The following is a 19,030-nucleotide window of genomic DNA, read 5'->3' as shown; positions in this document are numbered from 1 at the left end:
TGAAAAGGATAAGCGGAAGCGAATGGATGGATGGATGGATATATATATATATATGAAAGCTCCTGACCATGCATGGAGGGTTTCACCCCAAGTCCAGCACCCTGAGGCTGTACGCTAAGCGGAAGGAAGGGGGCCGGGGACTGGTGAGTGTCAGCACCACAGTCCAGGATGGGACAACGAACATCCAAGAATACATTGGGAAGATGGCCCCAACTGACCGAGTGCTCAGTGAATACCTCAGGCAGCAGAAACCCAAGAAAGAGGAGGGAGACGAGGAACCATCATGGAAGGACAGGCCACTGCACGGTATGTACCACCGGCAGATAGAGGAGGTGGCTGATATCCAGAAATCCTACCAGTGGCTGGACAAAGCTGGACTGAAAGACAGCACAGAGGCACTAATCATGGCAGCACAGGAACAAGCTCTGAGTACAAGATCCATAGAGGCTGGGGTCTATCACACCAGGCAAGACCCCAGGTGCAGGCTGTGTAAAGATGCCCCAGAGACAATCCAGCACATAACAGCAGGGTGCAAGATGCTAGCAGGCAGGGCATACATGGAACGCCATAACCAAGTGGCCGGCATAGTGTACAGGAACATCTGTGCCGAGTATAACCTGGAAGTCCCGAGGTCAAAATGGGAGATGCCCCCAAGGGTGATGGAGAATGACCGAGCTAAGATCCTGTGGGACTTCCAGATACAGACGGACAAAATGGTGGTGGCTAACCAACCGGACATAGTGGTGGTGGACAAACAGGAGAAGACGGCCATAGTGATCGATGTAGCGGTTCCGAATGACAGCAATATCAGGAAGAAGGAACACGAGAAGCTGGAGAAATACCAAGGGCTCAGAGAAGAGCTCGAGAGGATGTGGAGGGTGAAGGTAACGGTGGTCCCCGTGGTAATCAGAGCACTAGGTGCGGTGACTCCCAAGCTAGGCGAGTGGCTCCAGCAGATCCCGGGAACAACATCGGACATCTCTGTCCAGAAGAGCGCAGTCCTGGGAACAGCTAAGATACTGCGCAGGACCCTCAAGCTCCCAGGCCTCTGGTAGAGGACCCGAGCTTGAAGGATAAACCGCCCGTAGGGGCGTGCTGGGTGTTTTTTTTTTTATATATATATATACACATATACACATATACACATATATATACACATATACACATATATATATATACACATATATATGTATATAGCACTCTGTGGGAAGAAAACTTATTAGAGTAAGGAGCGACCAAGTGCTGCTAATCAAATGCACTTGATTAAACGATCATCAACAAGTGCGAACACTTCTACCAAAGCAGACGTTTGGCAGTCTGCTGCTCTGGAGCATTCAGGTATGTGTTCACAGATTGCAGAGGAAGAAAGACATCAGCAATGATGTTAGACAAGCATCTGTGGCTGTCTATCAATCTGGGAAGGGTCATAAGGAAGAGGTTAGCAAAGAAAAAGTTGGATAATCAGGGAGATGAAGAAAGTACACAGGAGTTCTGGGAAGAGAGAGGTGACAAAGGCAAAGGAAAAGGCTTGTAGTGAGTTGTGAGGCTGGACACTAAGGAAGGGAGAGGCAGAGAAAGGATGTGATAGAGATGGAAATGTACTAAGAAGTGAAGAGAGTGTGTTGAGAAGGTGGAAGGTGTGCGTTGAGGGTTTCATGAATAAAGTAAAAGATAGAGAAGGATAAATGTAGGATAGCGAAAAGTGCAGGCAAAATGGAGAGGAGTGTCAGGGGAGTATTCTGACAGAAGGATAAAGAGTAAAAGGGAAGTTCAGGTTGAGCTGTTTGGAGACAAAGTTAAAGAGGGAAGATTGGACCTGTGAAGAGGAGGGATGGTGGATGTAGTGTATAAAGAATGTTTAATATGGATGTTTAAGAATCAGGATGGATGTAACGAAGGAGGACGGGCAGAGGATTGGTGTGACAGAGGACCCCTAAAGGGAACAACTGAAAGATGTAGCAGCCACATTTGGTGAAAACCAATCAGCACAAACACCTCATATCACCTGTCAAGCACGGTGGTGGAGGAGTGAGGATTCGGGCTTGTTTTGCAGCATCAGGACCCAGGCACCTTTCTAGTTATTGAATCGACCATGAACTCCTCCGTGTACTAAACTATTCTAGACTCAAATGCGAGGCTATCTGTCTGATAGCTAAAGCTCGACTGAAATCAACCCTGCAACAGGACAATGATCCAATGAAAATGAAAAAGTATACTTTCTTTGTGCCATGACTGTATGTATGCTGTATATATAACCAATAATGCATAATCAGGTAGAAAGGAAAACAGTCTGAACATTTTGAAAACACTTTTATATACACAGAACTCTCATGGGGCTTTTTCTTTGGCCAGGTTTACTCATTACATGTCCTTTAATATTAATATTGCCATCAGTATTCACTCCACAAGCATATCACACAAGCGATTAAAAGAATAAATGAGGATGTGAATATTTAAGGCTTTGCAAAGTGAGTGGCCATGTGTGTGAAGAAGCAAAAGCAATCAACCCCAACCAACGAGCTTCCTCACGGTAAAATGTTTTGTTATGATCAATCGTCACCGTTTCAGCTTCTCGACTAAACTGCACATTATTATATATGTGTGTCATTGGTGAACTTGCACAGCAGGCCTTTGAACACAGTGTTTCTGTTGAGAAGTTAAATGTGCACATTGTGATCCCTTTAATAAGCGTTAATAATAGTTTCCAAGGAGCTGTAAGCAGAATCGGGCTGCAGATTCATCAGTCCAAGCGACTTATTTCATGTTCTCACAGAGCCGCTTGATACTTACTATCACTACAACTATAAAACTGCTCATTATAGCTGCTTTAATTTCAAGAATTTTTCAATCTGTATTGCTTTCAAGAACAATCCCTCCTCTCCATCGCAGACATAATATACATCTCGGTAAGAAATGAAGCACGATCGCTAGATTGTCTTTGATATTTTTTGTGTAAAATGGAGTTAAAAGAGGCAAAAAAGGAGAAAAACACAAGAGAGCCAGAGTTTCTGGAATGTTTTATGATAATTCATTTTAATGCATCTTTCTGCAGGTGTCTCTCACGCGCAGGTAAAGACAGCGCATGCAACACATGTACACTGTCCATTTACACAATTCCTTGGTTGCTTAATAAAAGTTGCCCACTTCCTCCTCCTCCTGCCTTTTTGCATAGTTAACACATTACTCCCCCCATCTTTCGCCCTCCCTCTGTCTTTCTCGTCTTATCTCATTTCCTTAAAATGATATGAACGTTAGCTGGGGGGAGGGAACGGGGGGGAAGAAAAGAGGGAGAACGGAGATCAAAAGAAGATTTAAGGGGAGGAGGAGGAGGAGGAGGGAAGAGAGAAAATGGGAAAAACAAATTTGGAAAAGTGGCAGCTGAGTGGGGGGGTGGGGAATAGTAGAGAAGTGCACGATAACATGAAAAACACTTCTAGCTCTACATCCCATTCCTATTTACACATACACACAAACACAGGTCATACAGCACCGTTACATCGATACGTTCATTTACAGACAGCCAGACAGTCTTTGCTCCGTGCTTTGTAAAGCAAACTGTAGCCACGCATATTCAAAACACTATTAAGAGATACAGCATTCAGAGTGGGAACTAAAACTTTGATTTTGGATATTTCAAAACGGACTCTGGACACCTGTCGAGGTTTTTTTTTTTCCTCCCCCCCCTCTGTCGTCCGAGAGGTCGAAAGCAAGTCTTTAAACTACTGGACCAACAAACATGGCATGCATAGAGGAGCTGCACCACAAAGACTGTATAGGCCTACAGCACTAACCCACCGCATACGTACACAGTGCCATAGAGAAAGAGATTAAGCTAGAGAAAGACGTTTTTAAATATCTCTGCCGAAACAGGCATTTGGGGTGGGGGGGTCTTTTTTTTTTTTCCTTTTTTCTTTTTTCTTTTTGCATCAATTTGGAAGACGAAACGTGCTTAAGACTAAGTTCAGGACTAACTTAGACATGAGGTTATAAATCAGAGCTTTTTGAATTCAAAACCAACCTTCCTCCGAACCGCAGCCTGCACGGACACACGTGTGTGTTTGCGAGCGTGCATGTACATATTGATCATTGTAGGCTCATGATGCAACTTCCACAGGCTGAAGAGAAGAAAATCAAGTAAACAAACACTCTTGTCGGTGATCAATAGAGCACATACACACTATTAGCACATTCATTGTGACTCTTGATCACCGCTCTTCGTACTGACCGGCTCACTGTGAGGTACTGGGAATGCTAACCACCTGGAGTTTTCTGGAAACTGGCCACCAGCGGGCTTTGTTTCACACTGCTGTCTGTGTTTGTGGAGCTAATGTGACGGTTTATGATTGCCCAGTTTAGATGCTGGTGTGGGTCGAGACTGAAGACGGCGCGGCTCTGAGTCCTGATCGGATGCTGGATGGGTCTTTGATGAAATGTGGCTGGGCTGTACAAGCTGGAGTAAAGTCTGGCCCAGGCTGCCTCTAACCAGCCGGAAGTCCTCAGACTTGTATGATGAATTCTGGGTTGGTGTAGGAGAAGCCTTGAAACTCGTTCTGGTCAAGGTTCATGATGAAGAGCTTGTCTGTTGGCGTCAGCTCCACCACCATCTTTGTAAACTCCTTGTCGAAGTTGCAGACGTCTCTGCGTGTTTTCTGACACACACACAAAAACAACAGAAAGAAGGAAGAAAGGGAATAAAGTTAGAGCGTATTTGTAAAAGAGGTTTTTTTTTTAAAAGGCGGTTCAGACAGAGGGTTGACAACAAGCAATTAGAACATCTATGTCAGAAAAAGCACAAAGATGAAGCTTAGAGGAGGAGGCAAATACTTGTGACACAAGCAAAGACACAGTTTGATCAGTTGCAGAGGTGGGACAAAGTCAGTGTCTAGTGCCTGAACTTCCAAAATCATGCGATAAATTCAAAATCAGTCCATAAAACATTAAAATATCCTGAAAACCTGCTTCAATGAGCTAGTGATGAGTGCTGCGGTCTTGTGTTTTTGGCTTAAAGTTTACAGGCCTCAGCTCCACTTGCTACTCTTTTTCTGCAGTGTAAATGACCAATGATGGACTGATTATGCATGTCCACAGTCATGACACTTTAATTGATTAATGCTCAATTATCCAGGTAAGTAAATCCCAAAGATTGATTCTGTTCATCTGGATGAGGATGTACACATCCTGGACAGGGAGGAACGCTGGTTTGAGCACGAAGTCAAGAAGGCCATTTACATGAAAAGGGAGAGACCATCCCTGAATCAAGGAGGGGGCCTAAGGGTACATCTTTCGTCATCTTAAAATGCTGTGATTGCAGCCATTCCCCAACTCTCTGTAAATGGTACTCATGGTCTTTGATCAATGGGTTTTAATCAGTAGCCGTTGATCAGTGGTCATGACAATTTGCGTATTAATGATCAAGGAACTGACCTCACAGCCCATTGTTCCTTCACTGGGCTGGTTTCAGTCATTATGCAAATGTACTGTTTATAAGGTTGGGGAAACCTGCAGTCAGCTGAGACTGAAGAAGTCAATTGGATGAGTGACTCCCGCTGAAAACGCTACGTCCAGATGAACAGAATCAACCTTTTGGGATTTAACTGATCCAGTTTTTCATGCTTTCGAGTTTGTCGTCAGCAGCATGTAACAGCAAAGCTTTTAAATCCAAACTGATGACCTGAAATCTGCAAAAACGCTTCGTAGAGCTGAGGGCAAATGAAGAATCTCGACCCCTTGAGTTTGTCTTAATAGGGAAAATCTATGAAATGGTCATAATGTGATTATATTGATCAGGTCAGCTTTAGTCTTTGGCTTGAGGTGATATAAAGTCATTTCAGGTCAAAGGACTTAAAGTTGGTCCTAAAACAATAATCTAACATTTATATGAACACTCAAACTGATTTGGTATCCTGATATCCTCACTTTTTCTTACTGGTCTGTTTCAGTGTCCATATGAGCATCTGGCTATTTTTTTATGAATCAGTCGTGTGGGCTGCATGTGCGTTTTGATGTCAGAGTCCAGTGTAGTCCACACCTCTGATCACTAGTAAAAGGTGGCACCACCAAAACTGTTAGACTGAGCACAACAGATTAGATTCCAAATAGACTGAGAAAGCAAGTCGACAACAAACAAAACACACCCTGCGGACGAACCCAGAAACACAGTCAAAGAGACCACCCTGAACAACTTCAACAGCACAGATGCAGAAAGATCCAAGACAAACTTCCAGAGCCAGAGAGAGAGAGGAAATGTTCCAGTACAGAGCAGACGAGGATCGATAAAACAGACCTGCTGAGGACCAAACCACAACCGGAAAGGATTTCACACAGGGAGGTGAAGCAGTGAGCCCAAGACACACGAGTCACTCACACACACACACACACACACACACACACACAGAGTTTTAGTTTCCTACCTCCTCGTTTCATCACAGGGCTTCCAGCTGAAATGACTTTCCCCATCTCTACCACTGGTCCACGTGTTCACCATTAGTGCATGAAGCAAGTGTATGTTTGTGGCTTCAGAGTGTTTCATTGATTCATAGATTAAAACTTTGAGTAACAATAATCACACAGTATATTTGGATTTATGTTTTTGATAACCCTAAGGTCTTCAAATTATAAATCGGACTGATGGTTTACATGTCACAAGCTTTAAAGACGGTAATAAATCAGTTTTAACCTGTGACTGATTAAATTTTGTAGGTGCACAGTTAAACCATTCAAGTTTTATACATTTTTATTAAATTTTTCATATTTACATGACACCATTAGAATTATTTTGGCCGTGCGGTGGGTTCAATCTTCATAAAGCTGGTGCAGGTGTTTTCACAAAATAGTCGAGCATGCAGATGTAAGAAGACTCCGTCAAATACAGGAGTAGTAATTTTACTATTGACCAAGTATCACAGCAGAGCTATTTTAAATGATTTAATGCGTCAACAAATATAAAATCTGCAGCTAGAACACTGCTCGGCAGTCCAACCTCAACTCAGACGACAGTAACAGCGATGTGACGCAAACGAAATCCAGATACAAAAATTTCCTACACTGACCTTTTAAAGTGCTCACTAGTGTCCTACTACGTCTCGACCACAGAGTGTAAAACAAGGATGTAGCTTAAAACTGTGCCGTAAATCCGCGTTCTTTTTAACAGCCAGCAGGGGGCGATAGCTGGAATTGAAAAAAAGGACTTCCAGTCCTCTAGAAATTTAAGGGCAAAGAGCCTGACTTTACCTCTGTAAACATTTTCCTGCTCCAGTTTATCTGCTCAGTCACACCTTTCATATCATACTGAATTAAAAAGATGATAACTTTTTAAAATGTTGGTCCGCGGTTCATCGTGATTGATTAGTCGTTAGCCAATGAGCATGTAGTTTCATAGTCTTTTTCTTTTTTCCTAAAATGTAGTTTCAATCATTTAGGCATCCAAATTCTTTTAGTTTTTGTCGACTAAATAAAAGATTATCACAGACTAAAACCAAAGTTGATTCATTCGACTAAATTATAAAGTGTAAATGTTGTGGGGGGGGGGTTTAACGGGTGAGAGCTGCTCCACATGGTTTACAAAGCGTCTTATTTCCCTTGACATCAACTGTGAAATGTTTCCATATGTTTGCTTTTTCCTTCATCTCAAGTGTTAAAATCTTTTCACGTTTTCATGAGAAACCAGAAGCATGGGAGATTACTTCTGATTGGCTCACTTCCAAACTCGTCCTGCCTTTCTACACAGCCTAATTAGTTTGGATCTGAACATTTTCATCTTGTTTTTATTCACTAACAAAAGTGCCAAAGTGGCATTTTGATTGTAGTTTTTTGTCCTCTGCTTTTGTTTTTATTTAGTTATCTCGTTTGTCAGAAAAAAGGGGTTTATTGTTGGTGTTGGAAGCTCTGAACTGGGGGATTCAAAACAGGACTTCATTAACTAGTGCATGTCATCACTGTAGCTACATCCATCCGTCTCTGGTCTTTGGGAAAGCTTTAAAAATTGTGCTAAAGCTTTCATAACTATTGTGAATGAGGGCAGCCTAGCAGATATTAGCTGTTGGCACAACAATTCTGCACCACATGTGTGTTAAATGACAGTATTTCCAAACCAAGTCTGAATTTATGTGATGAGTTAGGGGATTGTTCACAGACCACCGAGAATTTGTGGTCCCTATGCTCGGATGGGGGTATGCGATGCACTGTGATTGGGTGCAACAACATTAACAAAGCAGACACAGCAGAAGTAGTCTGGTAGGCATCAGTGAGTATATTATCAGTTTCCAGTCATACAGGACAATTACACAATCCACTGAAGCATCTCTCTCATCCAGAAACAATGTATCCAAATACAGTCTCTGATATATATAACTCAATATATATATATATATATGTATAATTTTCTCTGCACTCTCTCTTGTTATTTCAACATGTATTCCTCACCATTGCCATCATCACAATAAGCGCTTTTTCACCTGGAAGAATAGTTTTTCAAGAAGCATCGTTGTAAAACAAACCCTTTGATATCGCCTTCCTGTCTCTTTTTTTTTTTTTTTTCTTTTTGATACGAGCTCAAAGAACATTATTTGACACACTGTTACTACCCTGCATCGTTACACAGTTACAAAAGTTTAATACAACTCAGACAGTTCATTTGATATATGAAAATTATGGGGTATTGTATTACTTGTGAACAAAAACTATAATGCATATCATAATTATACATGTACTGCAAAATGGCACAAAATGGCTGCCTTCATCACAGTTGTTGAGTTGTTTCACATCCTTGTGAATTCTGGACTTTATTTTGGCACTTTTGGACATCCTGTTTCTGTAAGCTAACAGACTACCGACTTCACAAAACTCTAAACACCTTCATCATATGTGAAATTCTCCAAAGATGGTTGTACACAAGCAAAGAGATATGATCTCGTTCATTAAAAACAGTAACTGTGGAGATTGTTTTCGGAAATTGATCATGAGAAGAGCTTTAAAAAAAAAGAAAGAAAACAAAAAAAAACAAACAAACAATGAAATTTAAAAAAAAAAAAAAAAAAATCACTAAGTTGACGCAGATTTTTGCTGAGTGCATGTATAAAGATTTCTATCCTCTGAGTGGTTAAAATTTAAAATCAGCAAAAATTGCAGATAGGCTCACCACAACACTGACATAACAGAAATTATTTGGTCCTATAGACAAAAGTAAAGTAAACATTCGGAAAAATGATTAGTAGTCAAACAATCATAGCAAAGCAATTGGTCAGTTTTCACTTACACTGCATGAATTACCAACATGTGATCATAGTACACTCATCAATATCACCGATAGGTTGTCATACTCAATATGCAATTACAAAGGAGGGCAACATAGAGATGGAGCAGGCTAAAGTCGGCCCTGAGGTCTGACTCCGACATCAGCCTGCCGGTGTGAGCAGCCGTGTGGCATTTAGGAGCGAGCAACATGTCTGTACTAAAGATAAAAATACAGCCGGTAGAGCTGCTACAAGAGCAGCAGTGTAATGTGACGCGCTAAACTACAATAAACTCAGAACAGTGTCGCTGCTGCAAACAAGACTAGCCGCCTACTGGCACCTTGACACTTGATTATTTTAGTCGCATTTCAGTGGAGCACCTGTCTGCATTTCATGTGTGAACATTATTTAGGAAATACAAGAAATACATCTGATTCAATTTTTTTCTGAAAGTCAGATGAGATGATAAATATCACCCGTGTTTATGCAGAGGTGTTAGCCTGGCTTACTGTGAAAAATGGAAGCGGGGGACAAGCTAGCCTGGTTCTCCTCACTAATGTGGCAACAATAACTACCATTAACTACACAAAAATCTTTTATTTAATCTTTTAATCTTTGAAGCAAATGTGGCAACCTGCAAGGCAAAGGTTATTCAACTGAGAGGGTTAGCAGAGCTAGATTAATGAGCTAGTGGCTAATTGCTAACCAAGTCTTTCATTTTTTTCTTTGCGCAAAGTGCATTTAAAAAAACCTGGCAGCTAGACTACTGGTTGACTACTGTTTTACTGTTTGACGCTAACAATCTTCAAAATATAAATTGTTACTCAATGTTTAGCATTGTTAACCGTTTGTGCTCGCTAGCAGTTTAATTGTGCAAATTAATGCTAATTTGCACAAAAAGTATGACACACTGGAATATTTATTTTTAATATTAACATATTAACTAAAAAGACATCACCCTGCTTTGTAATATTTAAAAGTTAGTAATCAAGTTGTTTAGGAGTTATACTTTTTAATGGGTCGCTGTTTATGTGCTACCTATCAAACTTTACAGCAGTGCCAGAAGGTAAACCAACCAGGTTGCTCAAGAACAGCTAAATGCTACCTTTCAGTGTCATCGTCTGTCAAGTGGCTCTTTCCTTACAGGCCACTGATGTACTTTAAGCATCTTAGGGAGGTTTTATATAGTGTAACACTATTTTACCAACCAGGATATCTGTGCTAATGCGCTTGCTAGCTTCCCCATAAAGCGAGACAGTTGTACTGCTTTGTTTAGGAGTTTAAGCCACAACTCACAGCTTTGTTGTATTGCATATCTGTAAAACCACAGAGACATGTTAATCTGCTTTACTTCTGGTTATCTTATTGTTGAGATTAGAAAGAGCCAGGCTAGCTGTTTCTAGGTGCTTCCAAACTTAATGCTAACTGCTGGTCAGCAACCCCTGGTAACCACCTGTTGCTAGGGAAAAGCGTGTAATCTGTGACCAGTTGGTAAGAGGTTGCTGGCTGTTGCTAGGTGAAATTGGTCACAAAGAGGGCTGTGGGCTGAAAACCTCCATGCAGTTAGCTTATATGGAACACGCAGATTTGTCTGAAAAGACTCACAGTACTTGCAAAATGTTCGCCTTCAAAGTAAAAGTTGTGCCTTACTGTTGCAACCAAAATATTTCAAAAAGCACGACTTTTACTAAAAGTTTGACTAGAATTTGGAGAGTAACTATAGAAAATATTTGGCATCTTCCATGCAGAAATGGCATGCAGGTTTTGGGTGCAACAACCTCTGCAACGCTTTTACCTAGCAAAAGCCAGCAACCAGTCTCCAACCAGTCAGAGAACACACATTTTACATTGCCAGGGGGTTGTGAAGTGTGTGACTGAAGCTTAATCCCTACCTAGCTACAACGCCACGTACATGAACACTAGAGTGATATTATTTAACTCATCACAATTTGATAGCAAAAGGAAAAGACACATTTCCCAAAATGTTGAGTGATTTCTTTCACCCTGCCAAATACAGCCCAGATATGAAATTGTGATTATTATTGTTTTTGTACAGTATGTGTGGTGCAAGATACTAATGCAGACCAGTAATCTGCGGCATGGTCAGTGATCTGTGTAAGAGTACTCAGGGTTAACAAATGAGAAGCCTTGGAATTCTTGCTGGTCCAGGTTGACTATAACGTCCTGATCTGGGGGGGTCAGCTCTGGGGGATGGCGTGTGAAAAAGCGGTCAAAGTTCTCCGCATCACGCCCACACTGCCATGGAGAGGAGAGGAGAGAGATGGGGGGATGCAGTGAGTTTGATGAAGGATGACAGGAAAAAAAGGACAACAAACAACAAAGAGAAAAAAGAGAAATACAACTAAAATATGGCATCAACCAATCAAATCATTCACAGCCGAAACTGTGGATGTCCATTGGTCCATACGTGAGCCAGGTGACATCTTGCCTTCATCATTGGTGACTACACTCACAAAAAATAAATAAATAAATAAATAAATAAATCAGCTCTGCATTGGTGAGTGTAGTGACCAACAGCAGGTGATGGTTGGGTTTGAGAGATGAGCAAACTTATCCTGATAACTTACCTTAAAGGTTTGAGCAAACTGTGGCATTTTCTTCACTACTGTGCAAGATTTCTAAGGCATTTAGTGAAGGCTGACAAAATGAACAGCTGAAGTGAGTCAGCGTGTCATATACTCACAGCTTTCGGTTTGAAAGGCGGCTGGACTTCCTTATTCTCCAGTTTTTCCCAGTCTATGTAGCGGAAGAAGGCGTGCTCCTTGATGTCTCTCTCACCTTCTGGGCCGCAGCCCAGACGCTTAGCCGGGTGTTTGGTCATCAGCTACAGATTACACACAGACATACAATGCAAGATGAGTCGTATTGGTTTAGTCTTTTTAAAATGGACCCATAATCAACCCGTAACATGTATGTATTACATAAAGGCAGTATTTTTAAATTAAAACACAGCAATGCAGAGTCATTATGTCATGCAAAATATTATTAATGAGATGAAAAACAGTGATCTTTATTAATGTGTACTGTAACTATTTAACGCATTAGTAAACAAATAAAAAGATATCACAGATGAGGAGGTGTGGAGGGCAAATAAACAAGTACAATCATCGTTTCCTGCCACGAGCTGTTAAGAGGCAGTTCAGCCTCACTGCTGGAGGGTGCGCACTAACACACAGCAGCCCTTATAATATGACGAACCCTCCAGTGCTCAGAGTGAAAAACAAGCAGAGGTTTCAGGGTCCACATTAGGAGTTATCCTGTATGTACGCGCATACAAGCATGTTTTCTTACCCCCTTGCAGATAGCAACTGCTTCTTTGGACATGGATTTAGGGTATGAGACATGATGCTCCATGATGGACTGGAAAAGCTCATCTTCATCTTCACCATCGAAAGGCGGCTAGAGAGGCACAAATGCAGACCCTTTTTTTAGTTGTTGTTTTGGTAAAAAAATAATAATAATAATAATAATAATTAATAGGGTAAGCAGTAGATGAATACAAACCTGTCCAGCAAGCATTTCATAAAGCAGGACTCCAAAAGCCCACCAGTCCACAGACTTCCCATAAGGCTGATAGGCTATGATCTGCAGGAGAAAGAATAGGGTTGCAATCAATGTCTGAAAGTAAACCAATAAACCAATCACCAGTTAGCCAGTGGCTAACCCGTAAAACACACCTCTGGAGCAATGTAGTCTGGCGTCCCACAAAAAGTCTTTGTGGTAACGCCATCAAGCATGTTTTCTTTACACATTCCAAAGTCTGCGATCTTTATATGGCCCTCAGAGTCCAGCATCACATTGTCCAGCTTCAGATCCCTGCAAAAACACATCCAAACGCACAGATGTTACTCACATCTGTAAACTAAAAGTGACCGGGAACTACACGCGAGGAGCCGAGCTGATTCAAAAACCGTCTCACCGATACACAATGCCCTTGGAGTGAAGGAAGAACAGGCCGATGGCAATCTCAGCAGCATAGAACCTAAAACAGAGGCAAACATCTGTCTTTAACTGTAAGGTACGTTTGGTGATGCTCTGATCTCTCCTATTGAAGCCCTTCAGAGAGGTTAAAGTGTGCCTCGTGCATTTTCATTTTTTAAGCACCACGAATGACAAAAACATCAACATTTGTAAGTAGTCACTAGGATATTTAATAATGTAGAAAATGCATAAAAAGTTCATTTTATAACATTTTATAACAAATTTTCTGAGCTGCAGGGCTTTTACTGAGAAGCAACTCGTCTCTCTTCATACACGGATCTGCGCAAGTGTTAAACCAGGAAGTACTTGTTAATCTGTCATCAGGTAAAGGTTTATCTAGACCTTAAGTTTGCACAGTCTTCAACAAAGATGTCAGCATTATGTGAAGACCAGCTGCTAAGTGCATGAATGTAAATACAGACAGTGAAGGATTATGTGACAACAGTGGCAGAAAAAGGTAGGTGCTGCTTCATCCCTGCAGCTAACACCGGAGCTATGTTAGCAAAGCTTTGAGGTGGAATACACAGTTTAACTCGCCATCTGTTGAAACATTTCCTATTAAGGGCATGTTTTGATTGTGCTTGTGTAAACACCATGTGTGTAGATACAGGTTGAGAAATAGCTCTGTTAACTTGCATTATGTAATGTCATGCTAATTAGCCACGTGCACATGTTGCTTATGTTAATGAGCCAAGTGGAGCGGCGGTAGTTTGTCCCTAAGATTCCCTGAGCTGTTATGTTTATTGGGCACATATTACACTTTTATTTTTTTCCTGTCATGCAGTACGGGAAATAAAATGAAACTACCATAAAAATAGAGACTGTTCATTTCTTTTATAAGTGAACAAGGGGGGGTGAAGTTTCTTTTTTCTCCAGCTATATATGAAGATAAAATGGCAATTTTTATCTCACTCAATGTAAGTCAAAAGCTCTTCTTTCAGACTAAACATTGAGTCAATGAGAACAGATATGAGGTCATCACAGGAACACAGCTGTTCAAACCTTCTGTTTGCAAGATGGAGCCAATCAAAAAGTGGCCGACTTAATGGAAGGAAGAGGAGAGCTAAAACTGCTCGTTTGAGACTGTGGATTAACTGACGAGCTGCACCGAGATCCAGTATTATATTAAAAAGGATTATTGGAACTGTGAATATGCAAAGTTATCTTTAGTCCTGAAGTGCGATTTGGAGATCTGGAGTATAGTTGCATCGCTAATAAGTAAGAAAGCAAGAACAGACGAGGAGAAGCAAAAACAAGAAAATAATGGTGGCACATGAACTTTGATGTAAAACTAAACTTATTAGTTAAGGAAAGGCAATGTCTGGATGCCAAATTCTGTTTTGTTAATCACCATTGAGTTGCTTAAGTGGGAGATTGTTTACGCGCATGAAAATGCTTGATTCTCGCCCAGATTTGATCAAACTCACTGTGTGTGTGTGTGTGTGTGTGTGTGTGTGTGCGCGCGCGCGCACGTGCATGTGTGTGCACTCACACAGCATGAGGCTCCTTAAACTTGCCGACCTGTTGGATATGGTACATAAGGTCTCCTCCATTAATATACTCCATGACAAAATACAATCGGTCCTAGGAGCAATAAAGAAGAAGCAGGAGAACAGAAGAGGAGGAATAAATTATTCAGAATCACAGTTTACCGATAGGCTGATAATTACACAGTTCAAATTTACACAGTAATCTCAGACCAAAGCAAACAAGTCATGAAAAGCGCTCTGATAACAATATAAAAGATAAGTAAGAAGCTGGTCTCGCTTCAAGCTGTCTCACCATGGTTTGGAAGCATGAGTGCAGCTGAGTGAGGAAAGGTGGTTTTCCTGACAGGGCGAGGACTCTCTTCTCCACCATGGTGCACTCCACGTCATCGTCTTGGATCACCACGTCTTTTTTCAGGATTTTGATGGCGTACAACTCATCTGTACCTTTCCTCTCAGCCAGCATCACCTTTGAGGGAGTCAACCAAAGGAAATCAGTGAGTTTTAAAGAGATTTAAATCTGCCCATCGGCTGTCATGTTTACTTAAAAAATGACGCGTGCCCCACCTTGCCGAAGCTGCCTTTGCCCAAAACCATGATGAAGTTGAAATCTGAGAGCTTGACGCGGTCCTGATTGCCGTTGCTGTCGTACTTGCACACCGAGGAGGAAGAAGAGGAGTCAGTGGGCTTCCCTGGACCCACTTTCGCTCTCTGGAGAGAGAATTAAAATGGGGAAGGGGGAAGAAGTAGTTTATGAGAGAACAAGAAATAGGCAAATTAAACCAGTCGTCATTCTCCTCGATTTCTGTGTGTCTTACCTCAAACCTTTGCCGTAGCTCCTCATTACCGTCCTCTCCATCTGGCTGGACGGGAACATTAAAGTATTCTCCTTCCTCCTGGGACAGCAGCTTAAACCTAAACCCCAGAATGAAAGCAGAGCATTGCCAGACAAAATCCAGGATTATCACCAGACTATGACAACAAAGCCTCCTAAACATTCACACCCCTGCACCTCCTGCCTGTGTCATTTCTAGTTACACCTGTGTAATTTTCTCACCATCCATCTATCCCTTGTTTCTGTAGCTCTGAGATCCCGAAGGACAGTGATCCCATGAAGTCATTCCTGCTGGTCAAATCCCAGTCCCAGACCTCTACTGACAGACGGCGGTCCTTGTCAGCTTCTTTGAGGTTGCTAAAAGGAAAAAAATGGAGGACAGTCAAACGGAAGATAAAGCGTGTTCCTAATATAGCAAAAAATGAAAACCTGAGATCACAGTCCTCTCATCTCTCTCTGTACACACGTGAAAACAATGCAGCAAATCACACTTTTTCATACCTTTCCTACCCGAGAATAGCTCGAAAAACAACGAGCACAAACAGGAGAAGGAGAGAGGACTGGGTCACTTGCACGAGCTCCAGTTAGCTTTGCACGTATGAGACTGAAAACGAGGCCAAGTGAGCAACTTTAATCAAAAGGAAAGTTATGTTCGACAAAAAGGTGTCTCACAAGGTGAAGGTCTCGTTCCACGTGGGGTTGAGGGAGCATTTGATGGTCTTTGTCTTCTGCTTGCTCTCACTCTTGGGATCGGGAATCAGCTTGAGCTTGACGTAGGGGTCTGACAGGCCATTGGGATCCATGGGCACCAGGTTCTTAGCCTCTTTGACTGTTTGGGGGGGGGGGTTAAGGACATGAATACAAATAAGTGCCAGAAGAAGATCCCAAGATAAAACACACTTTTAGACTGTCCGCAATTTGTCCTTTCCCAAAGTGTTAGCGCAACCCATCCATGTCTAAAGCTTCGGCCTGCCCTAAATAACTCTGGCCACATTAGACAACACTTAACAACAGTTTAGTTTCTGTTCCATAATCAATCCACAGCTGTCTGAAAGGGAGCGCTGGCACGTGGCTGCATGTCCAAGTGGCAATGTGGGTCAATCGTTGGATCATTGATCGACTAATGGACTTTCCGGTTTTAGTCTTAGGCTGGCAGAGAGCTTTGAGAGGCACTCAGTGCGCTCGTGTGTGTGGGAGCACTCACTGGTGACGGTGAGAGTGTCGTCAGTGATCTGCGCAGAGATTTGGATGCGTCCTCGCCTTTCCGTGTGATCCGTCCCGCACAGACTCGGGACGTTGGCGACACATCGCTTGTGGATGTTCATCATACAGTCTGAGCAGAGAGAGAGAGGAAAATTGCGCAGGTTGGTTGATTTTATGAATCACAATCATCACAATCTGTCTAACATGTGACAGTCTGTGTCTCTAAACCCCCCAAAGTAATTACCGGAAGGCTTTCAGTGCCTTATTGCCAGATTAAAAGAGATTTAGGGCTGCACCCTAACAGACACGGGGGGCTTAAAAAATTAATCAAAAAACAAAGAGGTAAATTTGGAGACAGTTAGATAATAAGTAAAAACATGCCGGGTACTTAATATAATGAAAACTATTGAACTCTCAGATCCCGGACCTCAGACCAAATATCACCCATACTCGTTAAGTCAGAGCAACCAGAGATGTGACCTCACCCACTCCCAAAGCCATCCTATAGTCCCTGACATGTAAATAAAAACAGATCCATCCATCAAATCCATAAACCCGTACTTTATTCATAGCAGAACACAGAAAAAACATCAAATGTACCATTTTAAGAAAAATATACTGGCTCATCATGAATTTGATAGGAGCAACACTTCTCAATACAGGGTCTACCACTGTAGCATCACCTCTTGTTTTAACAGCAGTCTGCAAACATCTGAGATCCGAGGATGCTCCAAATCCTCTCAGTTGGTGAACTGAACTGCAGGGAGGCCAGTTCAGCACCTGGGCTCTTCTGCTATGGAGCCAATGATGTTGTAATAGCTGTAACATGAGGTTTAGCATTGTCTTAGTGAAATATGCAGGGCCTCCCCTATAGAAGATGTCATATGATGTTGCCTTTCCAGTTGTGCAAACTGCCAAATTCCATAAACACTAATGCACTCCCATGCAATTAGAGATGCAGGCTTTTTGAACTGAGCACTCATGACAAGCCGGATGGTCTGCAGGATGTGGCATCCACGTTTTCCAAAATAAATTTCAGACTTCGATTCGTCTGACCACAGAACAGGTTTCCACTTTGCCTCAGTCCATTTTAAATGAACCTTGGCCAAGAGAAAATGCATGAGGGCCAAAGAGCACCAACACTAAAGTCATGTGTTGTATAAACAGGTTGGTCAGAACAGTTTAAACATTAAATCTGGACAGTGTGAGTAGAATACAGTTTAAACAAGACTCATATTATTTTCCAGACTAGTAAGTGGGAAACGATTTGATCAATGCAAGGATTCAGACAAGTCTAATAACCCTTGGTCATTGCTCAGTACATCCACTAGATGGCAGACATTTCTGATGTACCACATTTTGCTCCACTCTGTTGAATCAGTGGGTGGTGTTGAGGTTCTGAAGGTGGAGAGTGAGAAGTTAATCTCTTGCTCTCTGTAGGTTTTCTTTTCCAGTAACAATAATGTTTCTGTGACCGTGAATTTCAATGTATATCTCCAACAGGCACTAAACACACCCATGAGAACCATTAATCCATTAAAGACTATAAACCTTGAAGACTACTTGTGCTTGTCTGCCAACATTTACAGAAATAAGTCTTATCTTCTGTGTGATAATTATACATTTACAATTTATCGAACAACTCGAGTGTTTCTATGGATTAATAAATAACCAAACCTGCTTGTAAATTATGTTAAATAAGGTACTCTAGTATTTTCATGATGCAAAGTCAAAGCACAATGAGGAAACATCTGCCCACTAAATAATGCTGGCCTGGGTATAGCATTGCAGAGAGGTAACCTACTTCCTCTTCGTGCCAACACAAACGGTTTGTGACACAGCTAAAGAAATGGAGGGGGGAAAATATTATGAGCAGCTTGATTATTGTGAAGTATGCATGCAAACTGCAGTCAGTGTTCAACAGTGGAAGCTTTAACTTTACTTTAGCTGGAGCGGAAGCAATGTGTGTGTCATTAATACTGTAAAGGAATAATGACAGAGTGAAGCTTCTGTAGTAGAAAAACTGATCAGGACAGGAAAAGAAGTCATAAATGGGCTGATTTGGTTAAATCTGATATCAGATCAGATATAATCTAACGAACGTCAGTTTCAGCATAAACCTTTATTGTCAAATGAAAAGCTTCTAGGTGACAGAAATGCTGACCTTTGCCTGAGTATCCTGTGCTGCACTGTATGCTGCAACAGTTTTTTCGCCTGAACTGGTCCACATTGTGAAAAACTGAACACACTGAATTTGCCATTTTTTTACCGCA

At 41.7% G+C, this 19,030-nt stretch overlaps 1 protein-coding gene across 2 annotated transcripts in view; it reads right to left on the bottom strand.

Moving 5' to 3' along the window:
* Positions 1-3,005: 3,005 nt before the first annotated feature.
* The window catches only part of LOC100703205 (protein kinase C beta type), a 36,812-nt gene continuing 20,787 nt past the window's right edge, over positions 3,006-19,030 (bottom strand). The window contains exons 5-17 of one of the 2 annotated variants that reach the window (XM_005460745.4): positions 16,759-16,887; positions 16,227-16,383; positions 15,777-15,911; positions 15,538-15,634; positions 15,287-15,430; positions 15,015-15,188; positions 14,725-14,816; positions 13,171-13,233; positions 12,929-13,067; positions 12,756-12,836; positions 12,543-12,650; positions 11,935-12,075; positions 3,006-4,649 (exon numbers count right to left, since the gene is read on the bottom strand). In XM_005460745.4, coding sequence (XP_005460802.3) covers positions 4,497-4,649; positions 11,935-12,075; positions 12,543-12,650; positions 12,756-12,836; positions 12,929-13,067; positions 13,171-13,233; positions 14,725-14,816; positions 15,015-15,188; positions 15,287-15,430; positions 15,538-15,634; positions 15,777-15,911; positions 16,227-16,383; positions 16,759-16,887 — 1,613 coding nt within the window. In that variant the 3' untranslated portion in view covers positions 3,006-4,496. Of the gene's footprint in view, positions 4,650-8,228; positions 11,487-11,934; positions 12,076-12,542; positions 12,651-12,755; positions 12,837-12,928; positions 13,068-13,170; positions 13,234-14,724; positions 14,817-15,014; positions 15,189-15,286; positions 15,431-15,537; positions 15,635-15,776; positions 15,912-16,226; positions 16,384-16,758; positions 16,888-19,030 lie in introns of those variants that run through there. The other variant, XM_005460744.4, reaches the window with a different exon arrangement.

The sequence above is a fragment of the Oreochromis niloticus genome, linkage group LG6, assembly GCF_001858045.2.
Source record: "Oreochromis niloticus isolate F11D_XX linkage group LG6, O_niloticus_UMD_NMBU, whole genome shotgun sequence".
NCBI lineage: Eukaryota > Metazoa > Chordata > Actinopteri > Cichliformes > Cichlidae > Oreochromis > Oreochromis niloticus.
The sequence above is the reverse complement of the archived record's forward strand: the minus strand, read 5'-3'. Positions and strand labels throughout refer to the sequence as shown.